Below are 23,923 nucleotides of genomic sequence, written 5' to 3' on the forward strand. Positions count from 1 at the left end.
TGGCTCATAGGTTGATGCTCAACCACTGAGCAACACAGGCTGGGCGAGGCCTCATTTTTTGACGAGGCAGTTAGGAAAAGCATTTCTGAAGGGGTGACCTATTATGCTGAAACCTGAGTCAAAAGAAGAAGGCAATTAAGTTTCGCACAACGTTAATCACTGAGCCACCACATGACCCATCAAGTCCACCTCTACACACATATCCAACCAAAAAGAAGGCGGGAACTTGGACAGGTGCACACCCATGTACATACAGCATCATTCACAACAGTCAAAAGGCGGAAACAACCAAATGTCTGAGAGATGAATGAAAAAGCAGAATGTTACATGCACATACATGGAACATCATACAGACATAAAAAGGAATGGGCTTTTGATATATGCTACAACATGGACGGACGTTGAAAACAGGCATGATAAAATACGCTAGAAGGACAATTACTATATGACTATGTGTCTATCTAATTATTGTGGTTACCTGGGGCTGGTAGAAGGGGAGTTATTGTTTAATGGGTGCAGAGTGTTTGTTGGGGAAGATAAAAATGTTTTGGGTATAGACAGTGGTGATGGTGTAATCACTGTAAGCCTTGTGGATGTATCCAATGGCACTAATTGCACACTAATGAATGGTTAAAATGAGACAGGCATATATAACCACAATAAAAAAATAAAGGAGTAAAGGGTGTGTGTGGGGGTGAAGTCAATCTGAGTCGCGCAGGCACCAAATCTCATTTTTTTATTGGCTTGTTTGAATTGCACCGATTTGCATTTTGATTGTGAAAACTAGACTAGGTTTAGTGAAAACCAAATCTATAATGCCAGAAGGGCTGAGATTTCACTAATAATGCATGAGGCTTCAAATAACAAGCTGTCCACACTGACAATGTAGATCGTTTACCAAATGTACAACCTGACACTGACGGGGGGATGGGGAGGAGGTCCTGGGGGATGAAACGCTGACCCTGCCTTTCAGGCACACGGCACTAGCCGACCTGCCCACCGTGCCCACCTCCTGTTCCCCGACTCACTGAATTGGGGGATGGGAGAGAAAGCAAGACTATCTACTGAAGGAACCGCAATAGAGCAGGCACGTGATAAAAATAGAGGTGGGCGGAATCGGGGAACGTGGTGGGCAGGTCTCAGATGAACCATGCAGGAAGGACCGGAAAGCCCATCTTCTAACCCTCGGCATCGCCTTGGCCATCAGTGCTACCACCACGTTCCCGTAAGCGTATGTGATCATCTCCACTGCCATCTCCAGAGGCCTGAGGCCCAGAACACGCACGTGGCCTGCTCAGGGTCATGCAGTGAGTTAGTGGCCGGGGGGGGAGACACACACTGGGGGCTCCTGACCCCACGTGTCATGCTCTTCCCCTCTGTCCCACCCTCACAAAGGGCAGTGCAGGGGGAGGGGGAGGTGTCCCAGCTAAGAGGGGAACGGGAAGGGCGGGACCAGGACGGAGGTCATGGGGAGGCCCCCGTGTTGCACTTGAAGTGTTAGAGAGTATTCCCATAAATGGCTGGAAGCATGCGCTAAACTCAGAGAGAAAATTCAGAACTGAAAATACAGATTTAAGAGCTACTTAGAATGGTGATAAGAAAATGAAAGGAAGAACTTAATGTTGTGATAGAGAGGGCGGGTAAGACACAGGCCTTAAAAAAATATAGGACAACAGGCTGTAAGAGATAAAGAAGAAAGTGAAGTAATTTTCCTTGGACACGTGGAAGGCGTGGGAGTGGGTGTGACTGAGCCCTGATGAGCAGTTGGCTGAAGGGGCACAGCCTTTCCTCCTCAACAGGAGGCAGAGATGAGAGATGGGGATGGGATTCTAAATAAATGGAGGAATTAGGGAACACAAGCTGGGCGGACAATGGGAAGAAGGAAGACCAAGCCTTTGCGAAGCTGACTTGGAGAGTGTCAGCTGGGACATGGCCGCCTCCTGACCTGGTGATCAGCACCCACCTCTCTGCCACGTGATGGTGGGGGGGTCGATGTTGAGACGGGCGAATCTGCTCATTTCCTCTTCTGTCAGTGCGCTGGGATCCGTCTTATTTATTCCCAGTTTCTAATGACCAAGAACAAAAGGTGCGCTATGTATTAGAAGGAACAGAAAGCAAGATGTAACCAAATGGTCCCTCTTCCTTTATTTTCTCCATGACTAGGAAAGCCTTTTTAGAATCTGAACTGGAACTCTGAGTCAACTGTAGGCGAGGCCAACTCACAGAAATCAGTGCCTGAGACCCAGTATCTCCTGTAAGCAGAAGGCAATGATATGTGTAATATACCCTTTAACATGGCAGATCTGAAAATGTAAGGCAGTTGGCAGCACCCAGAGGGCACGCACCGTCTTGGCCGAGGTTCTGGGCCCCTCTCCCTGGTCACCTTGCTGTGCCCGGAAGGGACATAAACCGCTGGCTGTATGGCTGATGCTCCAGTTCATCTGTTCTTCTTTTCCAATTCAAATACCAATAATTCAAGTAAACTCAATGTCTGTGTTTTCAAAACTAGTTATTTCTAATTCACTGAGAAAGAACCCACTGAAATTGTTAATGCATCTGTCCCTACAAAGGAAGCATTCTGAGACAGTGGCTTTTAATGAAGAAGGATAAAGAAGGCATCTGGACAACATACCATCTATGTTGTAGCTGCAGGGGGGGAGGGGTGTTGTGTGTTATTCTCAGCAAACCCAATGTGGTAAGAAGCAAAGGAGTGAATTTTAAAAACCAATTATTACCAGGCAGTGGCTAAAAATTATACCATTAAAGGTAGTATCTAGGGTCTGAAAAAGAGCCAGGGGAAATGAATGTGATTAGTAGGACAAGCAGCAAAGAGCCCTAGAAAATAGTAATGTGAATAAGAATTAAGATTGCTTAGTATCATGTCAACTGTAATTGACAAGTAAAAAACAACAACAAAATACAGAAAAAAAAAGATTGCTTAGTATTTTGCTACAACAGAAACTGAAATAGATGAATTTTAAAAGGCTGTGTCTCGTTCCCTAGAAAGTAAAGACATTTCACAAAAGAGAAGGGCTCTTGCAGATCCTCGTGCTTGCTGACTCGGGCACTCCAGGCCGGCAGAGCAGGCCTCTCATTCATCGAGGAAGATCCCGAGGCCCGATTTGTCCGCCCTGCTGTTTGGTGTGGGATGCAGGTCCCAGGCTTCCAGTTCTGTGCTCTCTGTAGCGTTTAATACCCCAAAGAGTGGCTCAAAACCAAATCCAAACCAGGTTCAAACTTTCTGGCTCTGACCGCTTTTCTGCTTCCTCTGGGATATTTTCCTTTTAAAGAACCACTCACTGGACACTTACCTTCAGCCGAGCAAGCTGAATGTTTGAAAATTCTCGAACACCATTCACCGAAGGAACCAGGCGATTGTACAGAGACTAAGAACACAAAACAAAAATAAAACGCCACAGGAGTTAAAGGGCCAACCATGAACTTGGACAATTCACAGGATACAACAAAGTTCATTACATTTATAACCAAACTGTTTAGATTATAGGCCCTATTAAAATTCTTGGCTACGATAAGCGATGTAGCCTTAAGCTCTGTCATTTTCATAAATCTGCCTCGATCTGACATAATGCACATTGCAAAGAGTTTGCATAAATAGATGTTTCTTCATCTACAGCCTTATAACTATCAAATTAATATTTATCTGAGTTTGGTTTCAATAACTCACTAGAAAGTTACTTTAATTGGAGGTAGTCGGGACCCCTATAAAAGTGCCAGAAACGCCTACTTTTACCCATGTCCGTGTCTATGAGGAATTAGCACCTGGTGCCCTGTCGCTTCCAGATGTATGGTTTACCTCTCAGACTGCATGCACCTGAAGCCCATCAAGAGGGTGTGACCTTTTAAAAAATTATTTTCCTTTTTTAATTGATTTTAGAGTGAGAGGAAGGGAGAGCGAGAGATAGAAACATCGATGAGAGAGAAACATTGATTGGCTGTCTCCTGCATGTCCTCTATTGGGGATCGAGCCCACAACGCTGGCATGTGCCCTGATCAGCAACTGAACCTGTGACCTCTTGGTTCATCGGACAAAGCTCAATCACTGAGCCACACAGGCCAGACAAGGGGGTCTGACCTTTTTAACAGCACACCTAGGACAGCTGCATGTAACATTAGTCTTAAAAAGCTATCACTCCAACCCCCTTAGTATAGAGAAGAGATTAGACCTATGGACAGAATGAAGGGAAGTGGCACACCGACCACCTTAAAAACTACAGGCTCGTCTCAAAGAATATTTGGCTTAAAAAGTACAACCGACATAACCCTCCCAACAACTTAGCAGTGGTTATAAACTCACTTGAGAATCTGACCAAAGTATAGAACCTATCCCCCAGAAATAAGAACATACATAAATTCACAAAATTTGGACTACCATTTCAGAGAACTCATAAACTTCTTAAGAATCCAGGAGTCCTAGGACAAGATGCCCCAAACAGCCAACAAGAAACCTTTCTCACCTTGTCAGTTTGAGTGTTTTCGTGAAAAATCCTTGCGTCGATGGCAGCAGCCAGCAAGTTATTGGCGGCAGTGATGGCATGGATATCCCCGGTCAAGTGAAGGTTGAACTACATAGGAAATGAAAACATCTTTCTACTTGTTTTAAACAACCGTGGCAGTATTCAAGGACTTTCTGAGTAAATAAAACATTATGCTAATTACATATCCTCATGATAAGCTGAGCCCATAAAACGGCCTAAATCAGAAAATCAATGTCAGCGTTTTCCACTTGACAATAAAGAACTCCTGAACAGACTTCCTGTCCCAAATTCTTTCTTTCTCAGGATAAAGGTGAAGGGTTCTGATAATTTAGTGATTGGTTTCCTTATTCTGTTTTCCTTATTTCCATTTTTATGCATTGTTTTGTGTGTTAGAAAATGATATCGTATCAAATATACTTTGGAAGGAGGCAGGGCATGAAACAAACAGCAACAACAGTATAACAGAAAATATGACACAAAGTCTGAGAAACAAAAAAAATATCATTCTCACAACTCTATTAATTCTGCTATTTCCTTCTAGTCTTATGTACATACAGTCATATGTGTAAAATTGGCATATTTATAATTTGCTACCTGCTTTAAAAAAACACCTCATTATTATGTAATAATGTTGTTTATGTACAGTTACAATTTATAGGGGCTGTATAATTGAGAAAAGTACCAAAACTATGCAGTCTGTGGCTTCCAAAAATACATGCAAATAGTTTTTTGTTTTGTTTTTAAATAATCAATTGCTAATAACCAATGTTTCCAGCAGTGCGGTTATGGGGTTAAAGGACTTGGTGGTCTCACCACATTGCTGCTTGAAAGGGTGGAAGTGCCACCTAAAAAACACTACCAGTTACTTCAGAAACAAAGCAACTTTGGGCTAAAAAAATAAGTTAATTGATTTGAAAAAGTGGTGTTCTGCTTTAAGTTACATTTCTTGGAAGGTTAACTATTTATATTTTGTATTTAAAGTCTGATTTTGTAACAAAATATATGATCACTAAAAATATGAAAAATTAAATATGTGCAAATATGTTATAATATTTATAATGTGAAGTATTGAGAACATGCCATAATAGTTTATACCTTAGCTGGTAGGCAACACAGGCCTGCTTCCTCTCATCCAGAACCTGAGGCCAGGAGGGTTTGGGGATTCAGAACTTTTTGGAATTTAGAGAAGTGATGTGATGTACGTATAACTTACTTAAAAACACCCCAAGCAGGGTGTCGGTCAACATCGGTTCATCAAAAACACTATTTCTACAGCAAAATATATGAAGGTTTACACCAACTGCACAGACAAAATCCATAAACAGACCATAACAATCAAGGCTGGGTTTGGTTTTCGGGGCCTTCAGGATGCTGGAATTGAGGACTGTGGGCCTGTGTTTATGGGAGCACAGAAAAAAAAGTGACATACGACACGTGTCCCTTTGAGATCTTACCTCCTCCATGGGGATGACCTGCGCATAGCCGCCACCTGCAGCGCCTCCTAAACAACAGAGCGGGCACCATTTAAAAGGAGTCACCAAGGGCAGCTACACAGAGGAACAGAGCCCCAGGGACACGGCTCCTCACACCCAACGGGGAGTCACCTACCCCCAAGATGAAATAACAGCCAGTGGGAAACATGAACCATTTATCAAAGTAGGACAGGAGGGGGGAAAGCTCACACCATGTCCAACTCTGCAATTTAAGACTTTCATTTTCCTCATTTTAAAAAAGGGTAAAAATAATATTGCGAATGTTATTGCAGCAAACATGCGGTTTTCTTAATTTATTGTATCTTTGGGGCTATGCTTCATTTAAGTTGCACATGCACTGAAGTATCAAAAAACTTGGCTAAAAAAATCCGTCTGATAAACTCAGACTAACACATTATAAACTTAATTTTATCTTAGATGATAATATATAAGATCTGCCATGCTCTTTATCCCTCAAAATTGTAAAGCCATTACATTAAAAAGACTAATTTTTCCCAAAACGATAATGATATCTTCCATGTCCATATCATTTTATAGTTTATCCTGTCTTTTCTATACTGTCTCATTTGGTCCTCACAATAACCTGGTAAGCCTAGCTTATGACTTTTTACAATTCTACAGCCACAGCTCAGAGCGGTTATAACTGGCTAAAGGTCACACAGCAGTAAGAGACAGCCATGAATAAAATCTCAGCCTTCTTGCTCCAAGTCTAGTGTTCATTCCACTGCATGACATTCTATGAGTTATCAGGACTTAATGAATTACTAGTTATTAATATTTACAAGAGTAATATAAATATAATACTGCTAAAAACGACAAAGCGCCAAGAAGAAACGGTAATTAAAGCAATAGATGCTATTGTACAGTGAGCTGGAGAACAATTTCAAGATAAATCAATGAAGAAAGAGTAGTGAATGGGATGGTGCCAAATATCAGCCCAGCCACTGCCAAAGAGGAATTCCATCACATCTCCGTCCACAGCCAGTTCCAGAGCTGCTCAGGCCCCACACAGCAACTCCGAAAAGGGTGAGGCTTGGGCTCCGACCGGAAGGGTCTCTAGCCGCATGAATGGAAAGACCTTTCGCCATGGCTGGGATGATAAAACACCAATATAAATAGCAGAATTTCAAAGTCGCTTGGCAAAGAAGTTTTTGGTGAAACAGAAGACTTCCACTGCAGGTTGGACTCCTGAGCAAGAGCCTGACCACTGTCCACGGAAACCAAGGGGATCAGCTTCTTGGGCTGGGGGTGCCACTAAACCCCCCACTACAGCGCCCTCTGCAGGACCAACTCAGGGCGACCTTCACCTACAGAGCATAGAGGAGGGGGTGCATGTAGGGATAAAACGCACTAGTTCCTCTGATAAGTTTTAACTCCACATCTGTTGATGATGTTCTTTTTAGACTTTAAGAAAATTCCTACCCCCCAATTTTGCTCTGAAAGATACGCTAGTTGTTTAAATCAAGTACCTTTAACGCCGAAAGTTGGCCCTTGCGAAGGCTGCCTTAGACAGGCAAAGGAGTTGATGTTTAAGTGTGCGGTCAGTGCCTGCACGAGCCCGATGGTCACTGTACTTTTCCCTTCTCCAAGAGGGGTGGGCGTGATCCTGATTTGGGAGGGGGGAAAAATAATAGTGAATTTAATAATATTTCCTAGACAGCCTATAAAATAAACTTAAGGTACAAAAGCCTAATCAGAGGAGAGAACATACGAGAGAACATACCATTCTAAAGTCACTTAATCAGTTTTCTTGAACCATTATGGTCTACCCATGCCACACAGGCCATGCTTATGTTAGTCAAGATACAGACACAACTTTACCAAAAAAAAAAAAAAAAAAAGAAGCTATTTGGCAGTGGTGCTCATAACATCAACTTCAAGAAGCCACATAGAACCCTACATCAAAGGGTTTCAGAAATTAAGCTCATGTCGCTTCTTGCTGATGGGTAACTTGGCATTTGTTCTTCCAGGGCCATTGACTGGGGACATGATGTGGGCACAGGGGCTGCCTCAGTGGTCCATGAGTGAGTGGGGCACAGCTTAACCCCCTGGATTAGAAGGGACCCTATGTCCCCACCCATCCTCCCTTTTTAGAAATCAGTGCCCAGGGTTGTCCCCGCCGAGTCTGAAAACAAGCGGCAATGGGCGCCCATTGCCCTCGGGCGGCTCATCTCTTCTGGACTGACAGCTTTCACAGCGAGGAAGTTCTGTGCCCTCGGGAAGAGATGTCTGCTTCGTGTAGCCTCCTCTCTCCTGGAGTCAGACACAGGGAGCCCCATTCCTCCCCTACAACAGCCCCTCAAATAGTTAAAAAGAGTAAGTCCAAAGCTCCTCGGTGCGCTAAGACCACCTGTGCACTGGGGAGCTTATTGTTGGCTACAACACCCAACACCCAACATCACATCACACGTTCATACATAACACCACAGTGTTACGTGATAGGACAGGCGTGCATTACATTCCCATGTGAGGCCCCATAAACCTGTTCCTTAGCCTATTCTAACCACTGTGACAAGTTTTTAAAACTGTCATTTGGGCTTGCAATATTGTCTTCTATGAGTCAGATGGTGTGAGTCAGGCTGCCTAGGATACTCGACCACAACAAAACTGATGATTGGGTTTTCTGACTTGCAAAATCTAGTGATGTGACCACGAAGAAGTAATACCCTTAGAGACATCATCCCCAACTATCTCAGACCACCAGAGCCATGCAATCAACCATTCATTCAGCAACTATGTATTAAGTACTGCTATGTGCCAGGCTCCTAGTCCCTGGGGATACACTGATGTCCAAGTTGGATTCCATCACTGCCCTCACAGAGCTCATGATGAATGAGACACATGGACAGATAAATCAGCAATTACAATGAATGGGAAATAGGGCAGTTAAATTGCATTATGAGAGCCCACGGAAGGAGGATCTAACTAGATTTGGAACATCAGGGAAGGTTTCCTGGAGGAAGTAATATCTAAACTGAGACCTGACAAATGACTAGGTACAGCCAGATACAATTGAGGGTGGGTTTGGGGTGGTTAATATGCTAGGCTCTGTGTTATAGTCATTGGGTTCATTATTTTTAGTCCCATTTGAAAAGTGAGGAAATGGAGGCACAAGGCATTTAAGGAACTTGCCCGAGGTCACACAATTAGAACTGGAAATCAAACCCAGTCAAATATTCTTACCTCACAAGGTTATTATTATTTTTTTAAAATGTATTTTTATTGATTTCAGAAAGGAAGGGAGAGGGAGAGACAGAAACACCAATGATGAGAGAGAATCGTTGATGGGCTGCCTCCTTCATGCCCCACACTGGGGATCGAGCCCACAACTCGGGCATGTGCCCTGACCGGGAATCGAACCATGACCTCCTGGTTCAGAGGTCAACGCTCAACCACCAAGCTACACAGGCTGATTATCACATGGTTATTTTTATGGATAGGAATGGGTAAGATCAGTCAGCGAGTGTGAACAGAGTAAGAAAAAAGATAAAAACAAAATTGTTAAGAAGGTTTTTCTCTTAAGGAATAGTCAGAAGAGAGAGCGAAAGGAAGCTAAGAAGGAGCAGTGGAAGAAACCTTGAGGGAGCAGGAGGGGAGCAACAGGGAGTCTTGGAAAGAAACCAAGGCAGTGTCGAGTTTGAAGAGGTCTGAAGCCTAGTGAGGACCGAGAAGCAGGTCACTGGATTTAGCATCAAGGAGGTCGCTGGCAGGGAGCGGGTGAGCCAACCTGAGAGGAGCCTGGTGAAGTCCCCCTCAGACTCTCCCCGCCACATGAGACCTGGTCGACACGGAGACTCAAAGTCAGGAAGGTGTTTATGCTCTGAGTGAACTTTCTGTTTAACTGAGCACTTACTGTTTGCAAAGGGATCGGTGGTTTACTTAAACTTCACACGAAGGATTACATTTTCCGTTCCAAGGATATGCTAACAGAGCTGCTGGAGACAGCCAAGAGCAGACCCGCCCAGAGATGACCTCCTCCAAACTCCAGCTCACCATCCAACTCTTAATTAGAAACACAGGACTGCTTAGCTTTCTGCCAACGATTACAAGTCAGGAGAATCGGAAAGTAGGAAGTATTTATTGGGGGCAATAAAAGGAGAGCTACAATAAAAACTTATGTCACCTCATTGCTGCATATGGCATCAAAATGTGGTTTAACTATTGTCCCCATGTCCTTAGCTCAGATTCCAAGTTATCAGGCTGACACAGAAAACAAGCACCATGTCAACCTACTTTCTTTTTCTATAGGAGCTAAGGGTTTATGGAGACAGAACTGTGATTTTTGTTCAGTATTTTCTTCAATTCCCCCAGCTGACTGGTCCGCTCCCTCTAATACCCCACACCCTTTAGTATGTGTTTATTCTAGAACTTTCCAGAGGGCATTTTTATAAGCTTCCTGACATGTCTGTCTCGCTTGCCAGGCCATGAGCTTGCTCAGGGGAGGGATTATGCCCATTCTCATCGCATCCCAGTCACCTGTCTAAGGTGCAGATGAGCACAAAACGGTAGACGAAGGAATTTCAACGCTTTTTCTGAGATAAATGTTTACTGTTAACAAGAGTAAAAATTTATTGAAGTGCTCGGTGCCAACTTGGACATGATCTGAAAGAAGTTTACCACTTACTCAAAGATCAAAGACATGGCTTATGCAGTGGTAAAACTTTGAACTGGTCTCAAAATCTAGAATCTTGCTAAACAGCATTATTGCCATTAGCCATGGATCTACCCACAAATTGCCAACTATATGCTCAAACAGCACGCGAATATATATCACTCACCCCAGGCATCCTCCCGATGGGGAAGGGCTTCTACAAGCCTTTTACTACCTAACGATACACTCCACAGGCCGATACACTCCACGGGCCGTTGGGCTGTTTCCATTGCCTGTGACTGAGGTAAAGAGTTCAAAGGTCCTGTCGTGGTTTCTTCTAAATACCTTTGTTTTATTGCGCAAATAACGCAAATAAAAGGAAAACTCACAGATGTTTAAATCCTTATCCAAGGCAGAAAAGCATCATCTTAGAAAAGCCAATAAAGGTTATTTTTACACAGACTAAAATAAGGAGTTGAAATAGAAAAAAAAAAAAAAAGGAAAAAGAAAAAGAAAAGAAGAAAATCCAATCAGGTATTTGGCACTCTACAGGAAAAAAAAAGCGATGTAAAAGATTTTAACTTTTCTTTAATGTGAAACTCAGTCTCTTCACAGACCGATTTGGGCTTCTCTTTAAACTGCTCTGTCCAAGCAATTCAGAGAAGTTCTAGAAACTTCTGCACAGAAATCAGTAAAGGGCCAATGGAGACTGCTCCTGCACACATATCCAATGCCCTACAGCTGCACTCCGAGTCAAGTTCTCAAACAAATTCCTTTTCATTAGTGTAACTGGGAAAATATGTAAAACTCAAGAGCCCCTAAGATTCTTTTGGCATATTTCCCTGAACAATTCCCAATACTTTTCATTTTGTCAGGCAAAGCAAATAAAGTGATGTGTAGGTGTAAATACCATGCGATGTGTAGCTGATGAAATACAGATGATTCTGACAGAGTAAGAAATTCTAAAGTTTGAAGAATAGCTTTTTAAAGCGAATTAATCTGTTCTGCATTTGGGTTATTACTAGTAGAAAAAAATGTTAATCCACTGTTTTATAGTTATCCTGCTGTTGATATATTGAAATCGCATTTACACATAAATTGAAATGTATAATAACAAATATATATTGTTATTTTTAAAGTTTATTTAAACATTACGTGGGCGTTTGAACTCTAAAGCATGGGAAAAGCTTTATGTTACAGTATTCAGACAAAGAGGCAGGACATGAAGTGGTATTTACGGCATGATCTCAATGTGTAAAAAGGATGAATGCATGGACAAAACCCTGGGAGGAAATCTAACCAATTTTAACACTTCTGGATAATGAGAAATTTTGTTTTCTCCTTCTTTTTCCTCTTCTTTCTGTTAAATTTTTATACAATGAGCCAAAATTATTTTCAGAATAAAAAAGCCTTTCTGAAAAAGTTTCCATTTAATGGAAAACTTATATTTCTAAAGAAGTGTACAATGGTTTGATAATGTCACTTTCCCATCACTAACTTGATCAAAAGTAAAAATATAGAGGTGATTTTTACTTCAAAGGAACTCATTTTAGCCCTGACCGGTTTGGCTCAGTGGATAGAGCGTCAGCCTGCGGACTGAAGGGTCCCAGGTTCGATACCGGTCAAGGGCATGTACCTGGGTTGCAGGCACATCCCCAGTGGAAGATGTGCAGGAGGCAGCTGATCGGTGTTTCTCTCTCATCAATGTTTCTAACTATCCCTCTCCCTTCCTCTCTGTAAAAATTCGATAAAATATATTTTTTAAAAAATGAACTCATTTTAGATTATAAGTAAAATGTCTATGCTTTAAACTAATCTTAAGCACCCAGCTATTAAACAATTAGACAACAAAGGCAGTTTACTCACTTCAGCATCATTTGTTGTGCTGACAGGGGAGGTCTGTTCCTCCTACAGAACACAGTGGGTGTATATTACCAAGCACCTTCATGCTACTCAACAGATGCACTTATATCTCAAAATCCCACCCTGGCAGCTTTTGTTCTTTCCCAACGCAGTTGAAAGGAACACAGTTTAATTTTTGTTGCTTCCTGGGCCCTTTGTTCAGCAGGGAACTTATACCACAATTTCAGAAAAAGAACTCATCTCTTGGGTCAGATCTGTACTTGAGAATTCAGGTATAATTTCCATCCCTATCCACAACACGGCAGCCTGGCTTCCTCAGCTCAACTGCACACAAACAAGACACAGAGACTGCGCAGGGCAGTGTTCTCCTGGGGGCGGGCCCCGGGGGGCTGTAACCCCAGCCGGCCAGGCCGGTGGTCATGCTCCGGTGTGAGGCCGGAGGCCAGGCTTTGGCAGAAGGGCTTCCAGTTCGGAACCTGGTAACAACACCGCCAGAGCTTTCGCTTTAGAAATATCGATTCTGTGTTCCTGGCTAAGAAGGGTCATGTCTACGCTTGTGTTTTCATTTCCAATATTCAGGCGCCCAAAGCAGATAAACCACGGCCACTCCACATGAGAAAATGCAGCAGACTTTTCCTTCATAAAACTGAGAACATGTCCTCTGCGTTTTCCTTTAAGTCCTCCTACCCTAATCGGGGTGAGACAGGCAGCAAACCCACCACCAAGATCACCCAAGGCCTGGGAGAAGGAAAGCAAATCCGTGGATAAGACGCTGAATTTGGAAGTTCTCCACACCCAAGTTTGCTTATTCACTATCAACAAACTTGCATCAAGCATTATGAGCATAAAGCAAAACCGACTAGATGTGCAATGACAACTCAGGAACCCGGAGCCCCCCAGGCAGCGGGCTCCTTCACATCCTGGCCCCAGGGGCCTGCAGACAGACCAGCATCCCTCAGCGTGGAGCTCTCCTGCAGCTCAGTTGGGCGACATTGGGGAGGGAGGGCCAGGGGGAGGCCTAGCTTGGAAAGAACCCCATTAGGGTGGGGAGTCCAACTATAAGGGAGCCAGGCAGCCTGAAGGAGGTTTAAGCCACAGGCACCTGAGATGCTGCAACAAGGTATGAATTCCTTTAAACCACAGTGACTCTGACAGACCCTGACTGCCCACTCCTCTTACAAAATAGTAACAGGAGCTGGAGACAAGGAGGGGTGAGAAGGGGGAAGAGGATGGAGGGAGGAAATATGAAGCAATCAGGATGCCCTTGGAGAGGTGACATGATGCATGGTATCTTGATTTTTTGGTAGTTTTATATTTATTTGTAGTTTTGCAACACTGAATTCACCTCTAGGGATCTTTCCTAAGGAGATATTGGACCAATGCACAAATACGCATGCCCAAGGCTGGTGATTTTAGCAGTTTATAATGGCCAAAAACGGGAAACAATTTAAGTGCCCAGCAATAGAGAACTGGCTAAATGAATGATGGGACATCCCTAAGATGTTCTCCGATCATTTTCCCGCCTCCGTACTTGGAGCAGTAGACACATGCTGGTCCCTCAGTGGCTGGGCCACAGCAGCGCTTCTCGGTGCCGGGAAGATGTGGAAAATGGAACCCACCCTCATCTCAGGCATTTCTACCACCCGCTCTGCCGGGGACCCCCCTTCCCGGCACTTGAAGAATCTGGGCTATTAAGGGTGCAATGGTATGTAGTCATGAACAACGATGACGTGGCTCCGCAATGACTGACAGGGCACAGCACACTGCTGAACACTCCGCCACCCCCAGAAGAGCAGTGTCAGTGACCTCATTTATGAGTGACTGCATCGGTGTCAAGATGGTCTCAGATGTTAACAGTTGTTCCCTCTGGGTGCTAGGAGCTGGGATGTCTCACTCTCTTGTTTATACTTTCTGGGATACTTTCACAATGAGTATGCATGATTTTTATAATCAGAAAAAGGGAATAAAGCACTAACATCCACAATTAAATATGTGAAAAGAAAGTTAACTATGAGTCAAGTCCAATGATCAGAAACATCTCTGAGTGTTAAGAGGTTTTTGTGCCTCCAGCTTTGGCCTCTAGATCATTAGCAAGCCCGTGCAATGAAAATTTAAAACAACAGAGGAATTTATATGGTCTCTCTATGTTCCCTCAGGTCACACTGAGTAAATATTTGAAATCCTTTGTTTTCTATCATATTTTTCAGCTAGGGAATGCATTTCTTTTTTTAAGAGGGAAAATAAAAGGAAAAGCTCCTTTTCATAAATACTGTGCATGGCCCAACATTAATTCTGACATGCAAGAAAGACAAATACTGAGTTTTTATAATTCAAATTCATCTATAAGAAAGAGTAAAGACATGAATAGGAAAATCTAAGTTGAACACAAAAAATGCCCTGCTCAGCCTGGCCAGTGTGGCTCAGTGGTTGAGCATCAGCTTATGAACCTAAAGGTCACGGCTTGATTCCGTCAGGGCACGTGCCTGGCCTGCATGCTCAATCCCCAGGAGGCAGCTGGTCAATGATTCTCTCTCATCATTGATATATTTCTTTCCCCTCCTCTCTGAAATCAATAAAAAAATATTTTAAAAAAATGCTCTGCTCAATACAAAATATCTTACTTTCAATTGTTATTTTATCCTGAAAAAAAACAAAGGAAAAAATCCGAAGTGGAGAGCAAGGGTGATCAAAACACAATATGAGAAACAAAAAAATGAAGTACTGAATTAGCGACTTGTTACACTTTATATTTTGTGGAGACTAATTTCTTTTGCACTGGAAGGAAAAACTCACTGCTCATCAAAGGAAGGCATGCCAAGAGAAATGGACAAGATAATGTCAAAGGCGAGAACTGGATGGATGTGAGGGGTGTGACGATGGACGTACACGGGGAAGAGAGTTTGGTAAACAGGTCGTCTTAGTAAAAGAGCCGTAAAGCCGTCTTACCCAGCAACTAAGACGTATTTTCCATCTGCTTGATCCTTTAGCCTTTCCAGCAGGGACAAGCAGACTTTGGCTTTGCTTTTGCCGTAGATTTCAATTTCATCTGCAAGCAATCCTATCTCCTTGGCAAGGACATCCACAGCTTTTGGCGTCTGTGCTCTTGAAATCTCGATATCACTGCGGGGGAAACACATAAGAGGCAAGAGTCTTCTCAGCTTAGGTGGTCGCTGCTGGAGTGAAAAATGGCCGCACACCACGCCAACAATTAAATCAACGCGAAAGGCTTCGTGGTCCTTTCCCCCAAGCAGCGGTACGCACAACTGCTAACAATTAACGGACGTGAGAAAATGGTGCATCGCTTTAGAGAAACTGGAAAAGATCCTAGAATTCTGCCCGGGTACAAGGAAAACACCTACACCGTAGGAGAGGAGGCTATAGATCACAATGTGCCCGTTTAAGTATAAATCTATTATAGAGCACGATGCTAGGGGTCGTCGCTGTATCCGTTAACCAGGAACAGACAGGTTACCGCACAGTGCTCTCACTGGGTGAGCCACTCTCCAAAAATGTGTAAATGTGACTTTGTTTTATCTGCGTCCATACTGTCCCTCTCTCTTTCCTATTTCAAGTTCAAAATCATATTTCAAAATATTTCATGAATTACATAACTGTGATGGACCCATGTCCGAAGCTCAACCTCAGGGATAGGAGACTTGGGAGCTCCCGAGTGTCACTGGGCAAACACTTGGTTCTGTTTTCTCATCCGGCAAGATGGGAACAGCGCTGCGCATCTCTCGGGAGTGCTGTGAAAACCAGCGTCTGCTGATCTCCTCAGAGAGCGCCCCTGGGGCCCCTAAGCTCAGCCATGTTTTTACTGGGGTTCAGGCCGTCCATCTGTCTGCAGGCCATCAGTTTGAGAGACCCAGCAGGCCTGAGCCAGACTGTGGGAGAGCAGGCATCAGGGACTGAGAAGACAGGAGCCAGTTCCCGGAGTGGCCCGGGAGCACTATTTTGGGGCACGACAGTCGGCGTTGGGGGGCAGATCACCCTCTCCTCTGGCAGTGGGTCGCTCCCTGCTCTGGTCTGTTTCTACTGCTAACATCTAGTCTCAGCTGCCACAGGACCCCATTCTTCTCCATGACCCCACAGGGGGCGGACTCCGGTGCACGAGATAACAGTAAAGCGACCTCCAATGCCCCCTTCTCCCAAGGGCAGCTCAGAGAGGGGACAGGGCACCTCAGCAGATGTGGACTGAGCTCTGTGCCTCCAGGCAGGTTCTCCCATGCCCTTAGGTTTTCCTCCCCCTCACTGCCCATGCTCCTGCTTCATTATTCTTCCCAGGCTACCCTCTTTCTCTCTCACTCTTTCCCTCCTTTTACTCTCTCTCTCTCCTGCCACAATATCCTAAATTGAAGAGCCCTCTCTTGGAAAATGTCCAAGGTTTTCTTTTCCCTAGCTAAAGAGTGGTAGTGACATCATTATGATTTTCTTAGTGATTTATAAACTAGTCAGCCTGCCTTTCTTTCCCCAGTGGCGCTAGAAGTCAAATTCGGTTAAGCAATTAAAGCACTTTCCCCCAAGGACAATTTATTTTGATGTAAGCAAAGATTGTGGCACACAATTTGGGGGAGCCCATCTCAAACATTTACTCATTTACTCTTAAAAAGTAAGGTCCTATAATGACGTAAGTAACTTGAAAAGTATTTTATGAAACAGATTCCAGAACTACAGGGATAATATTATGAAAAACAACATTCCTTGGGATTTATGTATTAATGAACACAGAAGATGACTAAGATGTTTAGTCTATTTCAGGGGTGGAAGCCTCGCCTGGAGGGTTTCACCAGCCTGAAACATGGATGTAATCGAATGAACCAGTGTTCAGGAACTGCCCAGGGAAACAGGTCAATTCTACAACGCAACTGGTTACCCAGCGAAAACTTAGTCAATAACCACTGACACTGTTTCCCAACAGTGGCGATGGGATCACCTGGAGAAGCTGGGATCACCTGGGGAAGCGCTGGCATTGTGTCTGCCTCTGATGAAAGGGGCGGGGGAGCCACAGAGCACGCGTTATGAGGCTGGAGAGAGCACTCCTCTGGCTCAGACATCTTATCTAACTATGCTAACAATGCTGAGACTGTTCTCCAGCTTCTATTTCCAAATTTATAGATAGCGTGTAGCTTACACTTCATCAAAGCCCACTCCGAAGGAAACATCTGCCGGGGCCATCCCAGAGCGTCCTGTGGGACAGCGGATCCTCCCACATACGCTGGACACTCCCCACCCGGACTGGTGTTTGGCCGGGTTGACCATTTACCCCCAGAGTGGAAACCTACACGGCCCTCAAAACCAGACAACGTATGTTTCTTTTCTAACATTAAAAGAATATTCCAATTATCACATGACTGTATTTGGTCAAATCTAAGGCATCATTATTTTATGGACAACTAAGAAAAACCCCCACTGCCATTTAATTCAGGATATACATTAGTGACAGTAAGGTACATACTGATTTCAGAAATGAAAAAAAACACACATATATTAGAAATGATAGGATATGGTAAACATGTTCGTTATTATTTAATTTGGGAGTACTTAAACGATAAAATGATCTAGCATTGAGGGCATGACACCACGAGGCATGCCCCCTCAGTGGGTCACTGTGGAGACCTAAGGCACCTGGATGAGCTGACATCAGTATAAACAAAGCACCGGGTACCTGGGTACTGGGGAGAGCGGCTGAAGTTTCAAGCAGTGAAGTCTCCAGCGCGTGTACTGCTGTTCACGGAGCCATCTCCTTCCACTGCTAACCATGTTCTTCAGAAGGGACGGGAAGGAAAACACGTTAGAAACGTAAATGCTGACGGGGCCTGTGTGTGAACTGTGAAAACACTGCTCCGGGGTGGCATGCCAGGAAATGATTATCAAGTTGCACAACGACTCAAGTGACTATCAGGAATACTTTCATTCTCATGCAATTAAATTTGTAGGTTTTTCTTAAAAAGGAAAATATAAGATATATGTACTATCGAAATAGTTTAAGTGTTCACTAAGGCATCAAGTGCACAGATTAAATTTATAGAGTGGGTTCTTCATCTCCATTAGAAGTGAAAAAATGAGGAAAACATGAGAATATATGCACAATCAGGCTGGATGCCTAGCTTCCAAAATTTGCAACAGCACCCTAGCCGGTTTGGCACAGTGGATAGAGCATCAGCCTGCGGACTGAAGAGTCCCAGGTTCAATTCCCAGGTTCAACCCAGGCACATGCCTGGGTTACGGGCCCGATCCCCAGTAGGGGGTGTGCAGGAGGCAGCCAATCGATGATTCTCTCTCATCGTTGATGTTTCTCTCTCTCCCTCTCCCTTCCTCACTAAAAATACACTTTAAAAAAAATTGCAACATTTCAAGTATAACCCTTCTACAGTTGATATAAGAGTAAGCAAATTATCAAATTATTAAATAGTAACACACACAGAGAAATAAAATTAAAGGACGTAGGTGTGCAAAGTGCTTAATACTGCATCTTTTCACACACACACACACACACACACACACACACACACACACACACACACAAATAGTAAAATATTAGTCACTATTAATCAAAGCTCCAAACTCAAAATTCTCCAGTAGCTGCGTCGAACACACCTGGATCCGCAGAGCTGCAGCAAGGAGACTCACGTCATTTTCCGCGATGGGACCACTGAAGGGTACACCTGGAGAGCCAGAGCCAAGCTTCCCTGTGAAACATGTTAGGGGGAAAAAGACTTTCAGCATATCGTCATTTATATCCAAGCGCTCCTTGTAAAAAGCCAGCGCAGTGAATGACGCTCTCATCTTCACCCAAGTAAGTTAGAGCGCCATGGCAGGTACGACTCTAGGTAGGTCACCAGTCCCTGGCACCATCCTGGGGCTCCTGATTGGGCCACAGACTCTAGAGTTGGACTGGATTAAAATCTTGCCTCTACCTCCTACCAGCAACTGTGACTTTGACCCTGTTCATTGATGTGGGGACTATCTACCTCGTAGAATTTTGTGAGAACTGCATGTGATATGGTAGGTACAGTGCTTGGCATATGGTGTGTATGTTTAAACAATACGTATAAAATAAAAGCAATTTCACACATTGAATAGAAAGTATAAGTAGGGGAACTGAACTCCTACAGGATAAAGCCAGCCAGAGTGTTATGTGAAAGATCAGGCTTTCTCTGATCATTACAAAATTCCCTGTCCTAACAGTGATGTAACATTTTAGAATATTCATTTGGGGATTACCTGGTTTTCAAAATAGAAAGGCACTTATAAGAATTCTACTTTTCCCTCCTGTGGTTGGCACTTGGAAGATTATAAAAAGCAAACACACATGTAAAAATGCTTTAGCTACACCCTCCCTTAAAAGAGACGCGTTTCTAATAGCAATTCTTCTGAACTAAGAAATGCTTCCCCTCTTTTTTGGCCACTACACTTTGAAATTATCCATTTTGCTGACAGTCCTTCGCAAGAGAGAGCACCAAACACTTCAGGGTAAGTGTTCTGTGATGTCCTATTGTCAGATGTGTTCAGGGTGTTGGAAAATCATGTCCCTAAGGTATGGTTTAAGGATTAGCAACACTTCAGTTTTATAAATCATGTTCGGGCAAAAGCCAAGAGTCTAGAGAATGAGAGAGATTTGTTTTGCTTTGTTTGCATCACTAGAGATCTGATCGGAAGGTCTTGTCCAACCACCACCGAAAAGAATTATGCTTTCCTCATTCTTACCTCTATCCTTAAATGATGGAAACACAGGGAAAAAGCTACATTCTAGGAACTGGTATCAATTTAAAAATGTATGTTCCCGGAACAGAATCACAAATACCCCTGTGAATAAAGAACATTTTGCCTGTGGAATTACACAGTGAATAATTCCTCCCGTAATCTCAACCACTGCCTTCCATGCAACAGAATATGGCTAACATAAAAAGGATTTTAAAACAACACAAAATATACATGTATTTTAAATCTTAGAAGAATCTCATAGGAACCAGTATTTCTCTTTTTGAAGGAAGTTATCTGAGTTTCAGTAGTGCTTTTATATCATATTGTTTTATTTTCCTTCTACTATAGTCATTCCAATAAAATTAAGTGTAATGTTTTTTTTTAGTGGAAAAATACAAGATGGTTATCTCAAGGTGACAAGATCAAAAGTTACTGTCGCTTTCTTCTGTGCTATTTGATACTACTTTCTTTTGTAGTACGATCGATGCATCTTAAAACTAACTTAAAAATTCTGAACCCAGAGAATTCAAAGCAATTAAGATGGTAACTTGACAAATTAGGAATACATCCTTAATAAATTTCATCTGAAGAGAACGGGGAAAGGAAATCATTATCTCAACTCCTGCCTGTACGGAGGGCGGCCCCATCCAGAGGGCTGTCTACACTGGCCTGTGAGTCCAGCCAGTGTCCCATCCCAAACCAAATGGGTCTTTCCACTTCCACTAAACACTCCCCATTCACTCATGGCTCCTCCAGGGACAAGTCAATGAATCACTTTAAAAGACAGCCTTTCATTTATAATCTATACTAATAAAAGGGTAATATGCTAATTAGACCGGATAGACCAGATGTCTTCCAGACGTCATTCCAGAGGTCCTTCCTGACAAAGCCGGGGCCTGGGCGAAGCTGTCTGGGATCCCAGGTGCCTGCGGCCGGCCCGGGCAAAGCCAGCACAGGTCCCTGTTGCCTGCGACCAGCCAGAGGGAGGGAAGCCCGGGTCCCGGTTGCCTGCAGCCGGCCAGAGGGAGGGAAGTCTGGGTCTCGGTTGCCTATGGCCGTCCAGAGGAGGAAAGCCTGGATCCCGAGTGTGGGGGATGAGTCAGAGGCTGTTAGGGGCAATCAGGCAGGCAGACAGAGGCGGTTAGGGTTGATCATGCAGGCAGACAGAGGCGGTTAGGGTTGATCATGCAGGCAGACAGAGGCGGTTAGGGTTGATCATGCAGGCAGGCAAGCAGTTAGGGGCGATCAGGCAGGCAGGCAGAGGGGTTAGGGGCAATCAGGCAGGCAGGCAAGCGAGCGGTTAGGAGCCAGTGGTCCCGGATTGCGAGAGGGATGTCCCGGATTGTGAGAGGGTACAGGCCGGGCTGAGGGACCCCCCCCCCCACCGTTGCATGAATTTCATGCACCAGCCTCTAGTTTGTATTATAATAACCAAACTTTCCACGATAAGAAAATGTAAGGCTAAAGTGTTACAGTACTTTCCCTGGAAATCAGAACAGGCCTTTTCTGACAGGAGCTATTTTGAGGCCACTTGGGAATTTTGCCATAATAAATGAGTGGGAGGGGCCATGGGGCATTCTGCAGTCTCCCTGCCATCTCGGTTACATGGAAACGCTTCAGCTTATTTTGCAATCTGGCTGAGGGCACCCTTCTTATAAAACATGCGCTGCATAAACCCATTGACTGAATTCTAAATATTTTCTCCTCCTCCCAGGAGAACAAGTCACCAAAAAATTTATGTGAAAGTTTGAAATAGAAAGAGCTAAAAATTACAAATTAGTAAAGATGAACTGTTCAAAAAAAACATGATTAGCTTTTAAGTGAAATATATCAACTTAAGTTAATGTATTAAGTTAAATACATTAACAGTGAAAGGCAATAAATAAAATTTCAGTACAATTTTTGTGACTGTGCTCAAGAATTTCTCACTTAAAACACCTGAACTACTCTATCAAATAACTTGAATTACTATTTTAAAAAAGAATACAATGTAAGAATCTTCAAAGAAAGGGTAAAAAAATTAGTATTAATTATATAAGCAGCCCTTTTGAAATCACTGAAACCAAATTAAGAAAAAATTGATAGACTTGTTTATTCTAAATGGCTGAGACTTTTAAAAAAATAAAAGAAAAGCATTAAATAATATATTGTATTGAGAACTAATTAAATTTTGAAATAAAAAAACAACTGGCAAAAATATATCTCAGGGATAGATCCAAAACATCTAGAATTTCCTTAAAAAAAAAAAAAAAAGAAAGAAAAAATTAAGGAAAATGGTAATAGATACACTGGATTTTAGAATTAAAGTTCAAAAGTCCTAAGCACACATTCCAACTCTAATAGGATAATCATTAAAATACACACATGCCCAATTTCTGCATTCTTACATCCTCAGAACCTCATTGGAACTCTTCCTTCCTTGTGCTTGATTTCTCACATGTAAACTTTCATCCCGCTGATGTGAGTTATTTTGTGTGCCGGTGTGACAACAATGAAATGGAGTGAGAAAGTGGGCCGTTTACTGGCAGCTCCCATGAAAGAGGCCTGGCACATGAGGAGGCATCTCATTCATTCCTGCCAACAACATTGCTCCCCTCGTGCCCACAAGGACAATGAATGGACAATGAAGAACAGAGAGCTTAGGTTATTTGCCCAAAGTCACCCAAGTCCATCGATACAATGCATTAAGAGTTAAACAAACCAAAAAACTCTCTCATCTCTGAGTCAGATCAATGCTGACCCCAGATTCCATATTCTTCCCTCTCTATTATATGTCCTTCAGATTCCTAAGAGGGAAGGCTCAGTCCCCCAGGATCCCTCAGCTCATTAGCATGAACCCTGGGATGCAGCCCAGGGTTCGGCCCCTGCTCCACACTAACAACAGTTATGTTTGCTTAAAATGATGCCATAAACTATTCTGACCCAACTTTATGAAAACACAAAGTTGCTGTTTTCATACTGTTCTCTGGGCCCAAGACATACACCCGTTTCTCCTTAGTCTAGTTTGGTACATCAGGAAACAAGTCCTAATATTGGGGTACAAATGGTCTTGCTTTAGCAAGCATAGCACTACAAAATCACAGCCCACTTCTAAAACTATATCCTTATAACTAGGAAACTGAACATTGCCATGTCCCTGTTGTTGTTTTTTTTTCTTTATAAAAATAAATTTTGATTGATTTCAGAGAGGAAGGGAGAGGGAGAGAGAGAGATAGAAACATCCACGATGAAAGATAATCATTGATCAACAGCCTCCTGCACACCCCCACCGGGAGCTTAGCCTGCAACCTGGGCATGTGCCCTGACCAGGAACTGTGACCTCCTGGTTCATAGGTCAATGCTCAACCATGGAGCCATGCCGGCTGGACCCTGTTTTAAATCTAAACAGAGTCAAGCCATAGAAGAGCGAACAGATCCAACAAAGCAGGTGTAATTGTTTTCTGAACACTGCTTCTAGGATATCAACCATCAGGAAAACGTCTCCAGAGATCAGATATTCAATAAAATGCCTCTACTGAATTACCTCATCGTAAATCACCATACCCCATCTAATTTTACAGGGAGGGAGAGAGTAGGGAAACCCTGTACCATTAAGATAAGCATAAAAATTTCATTAAAAAACCCTGCCTTCAGTCAATCACAAGTTTATTAAAAATTCTTTTGTTCTTGAGTTTAAATAAAAGCATTTTTCCTTTTAATAATAATTGAAAAAGTCTATTCATTTTTTTTCAAAGGGGAAAGATTATATAAAAGGGGGTCTTCTACCAATTTACTAC

At 43.2% G+C, this 23,923-nt stretch overlaps 1 protein-coding gene across 1 annotated transcript in view; it reads right to left on the minus strand.

Moving 5' to 3' along the window:
* The window catches only part of LOC102429354 (monofunctional C1-tetrahydrofolate synthase, mitochondrial-like), a 101,784-nt gene that overhangs the window by 56,547 nt on the left and 21,314 nt on the right, over nt 1-23,923 (minus strand). The window contains 9 exon segments of the mRNA XM_023744878.1: nt 1,964-2,066; nt 3,312-3,386; nt 4,476-4,583; nt 5,951-5,997; nt 7,459-7,595; nt 15,390-15,563; nt 18,109-18,206; nt 19,041-19,132; nt 20,908-20,921. Of these exon segments, the coding sequence (XP_023600646.1) occupies nt 1,964-2,066; nt 3,312-3,386; nt 4,476-4,583; nt 5,951-5,997; nt 7,459-7,595; nt 15,390-15,563; nt 18,109-18,206; nt 19,041-19,132; nt 20,908-20,921 (848 nt within the window).

This window comes from Myotis lucifugus, unplaced genomic scaffold (assembly GCF_000147115.1).
Source record: "Myotis lucifugus unplaced genomic scaffold, Myoluc2.0 scaffold_494, whole genome shotgun sequence".
Taxonomy (NCBI): Eukaryota; Metazoa; Chordata; class Mammalia; order Chiroptera; family Vespertilionidae; genus Myotis; species Myotis lucifugus.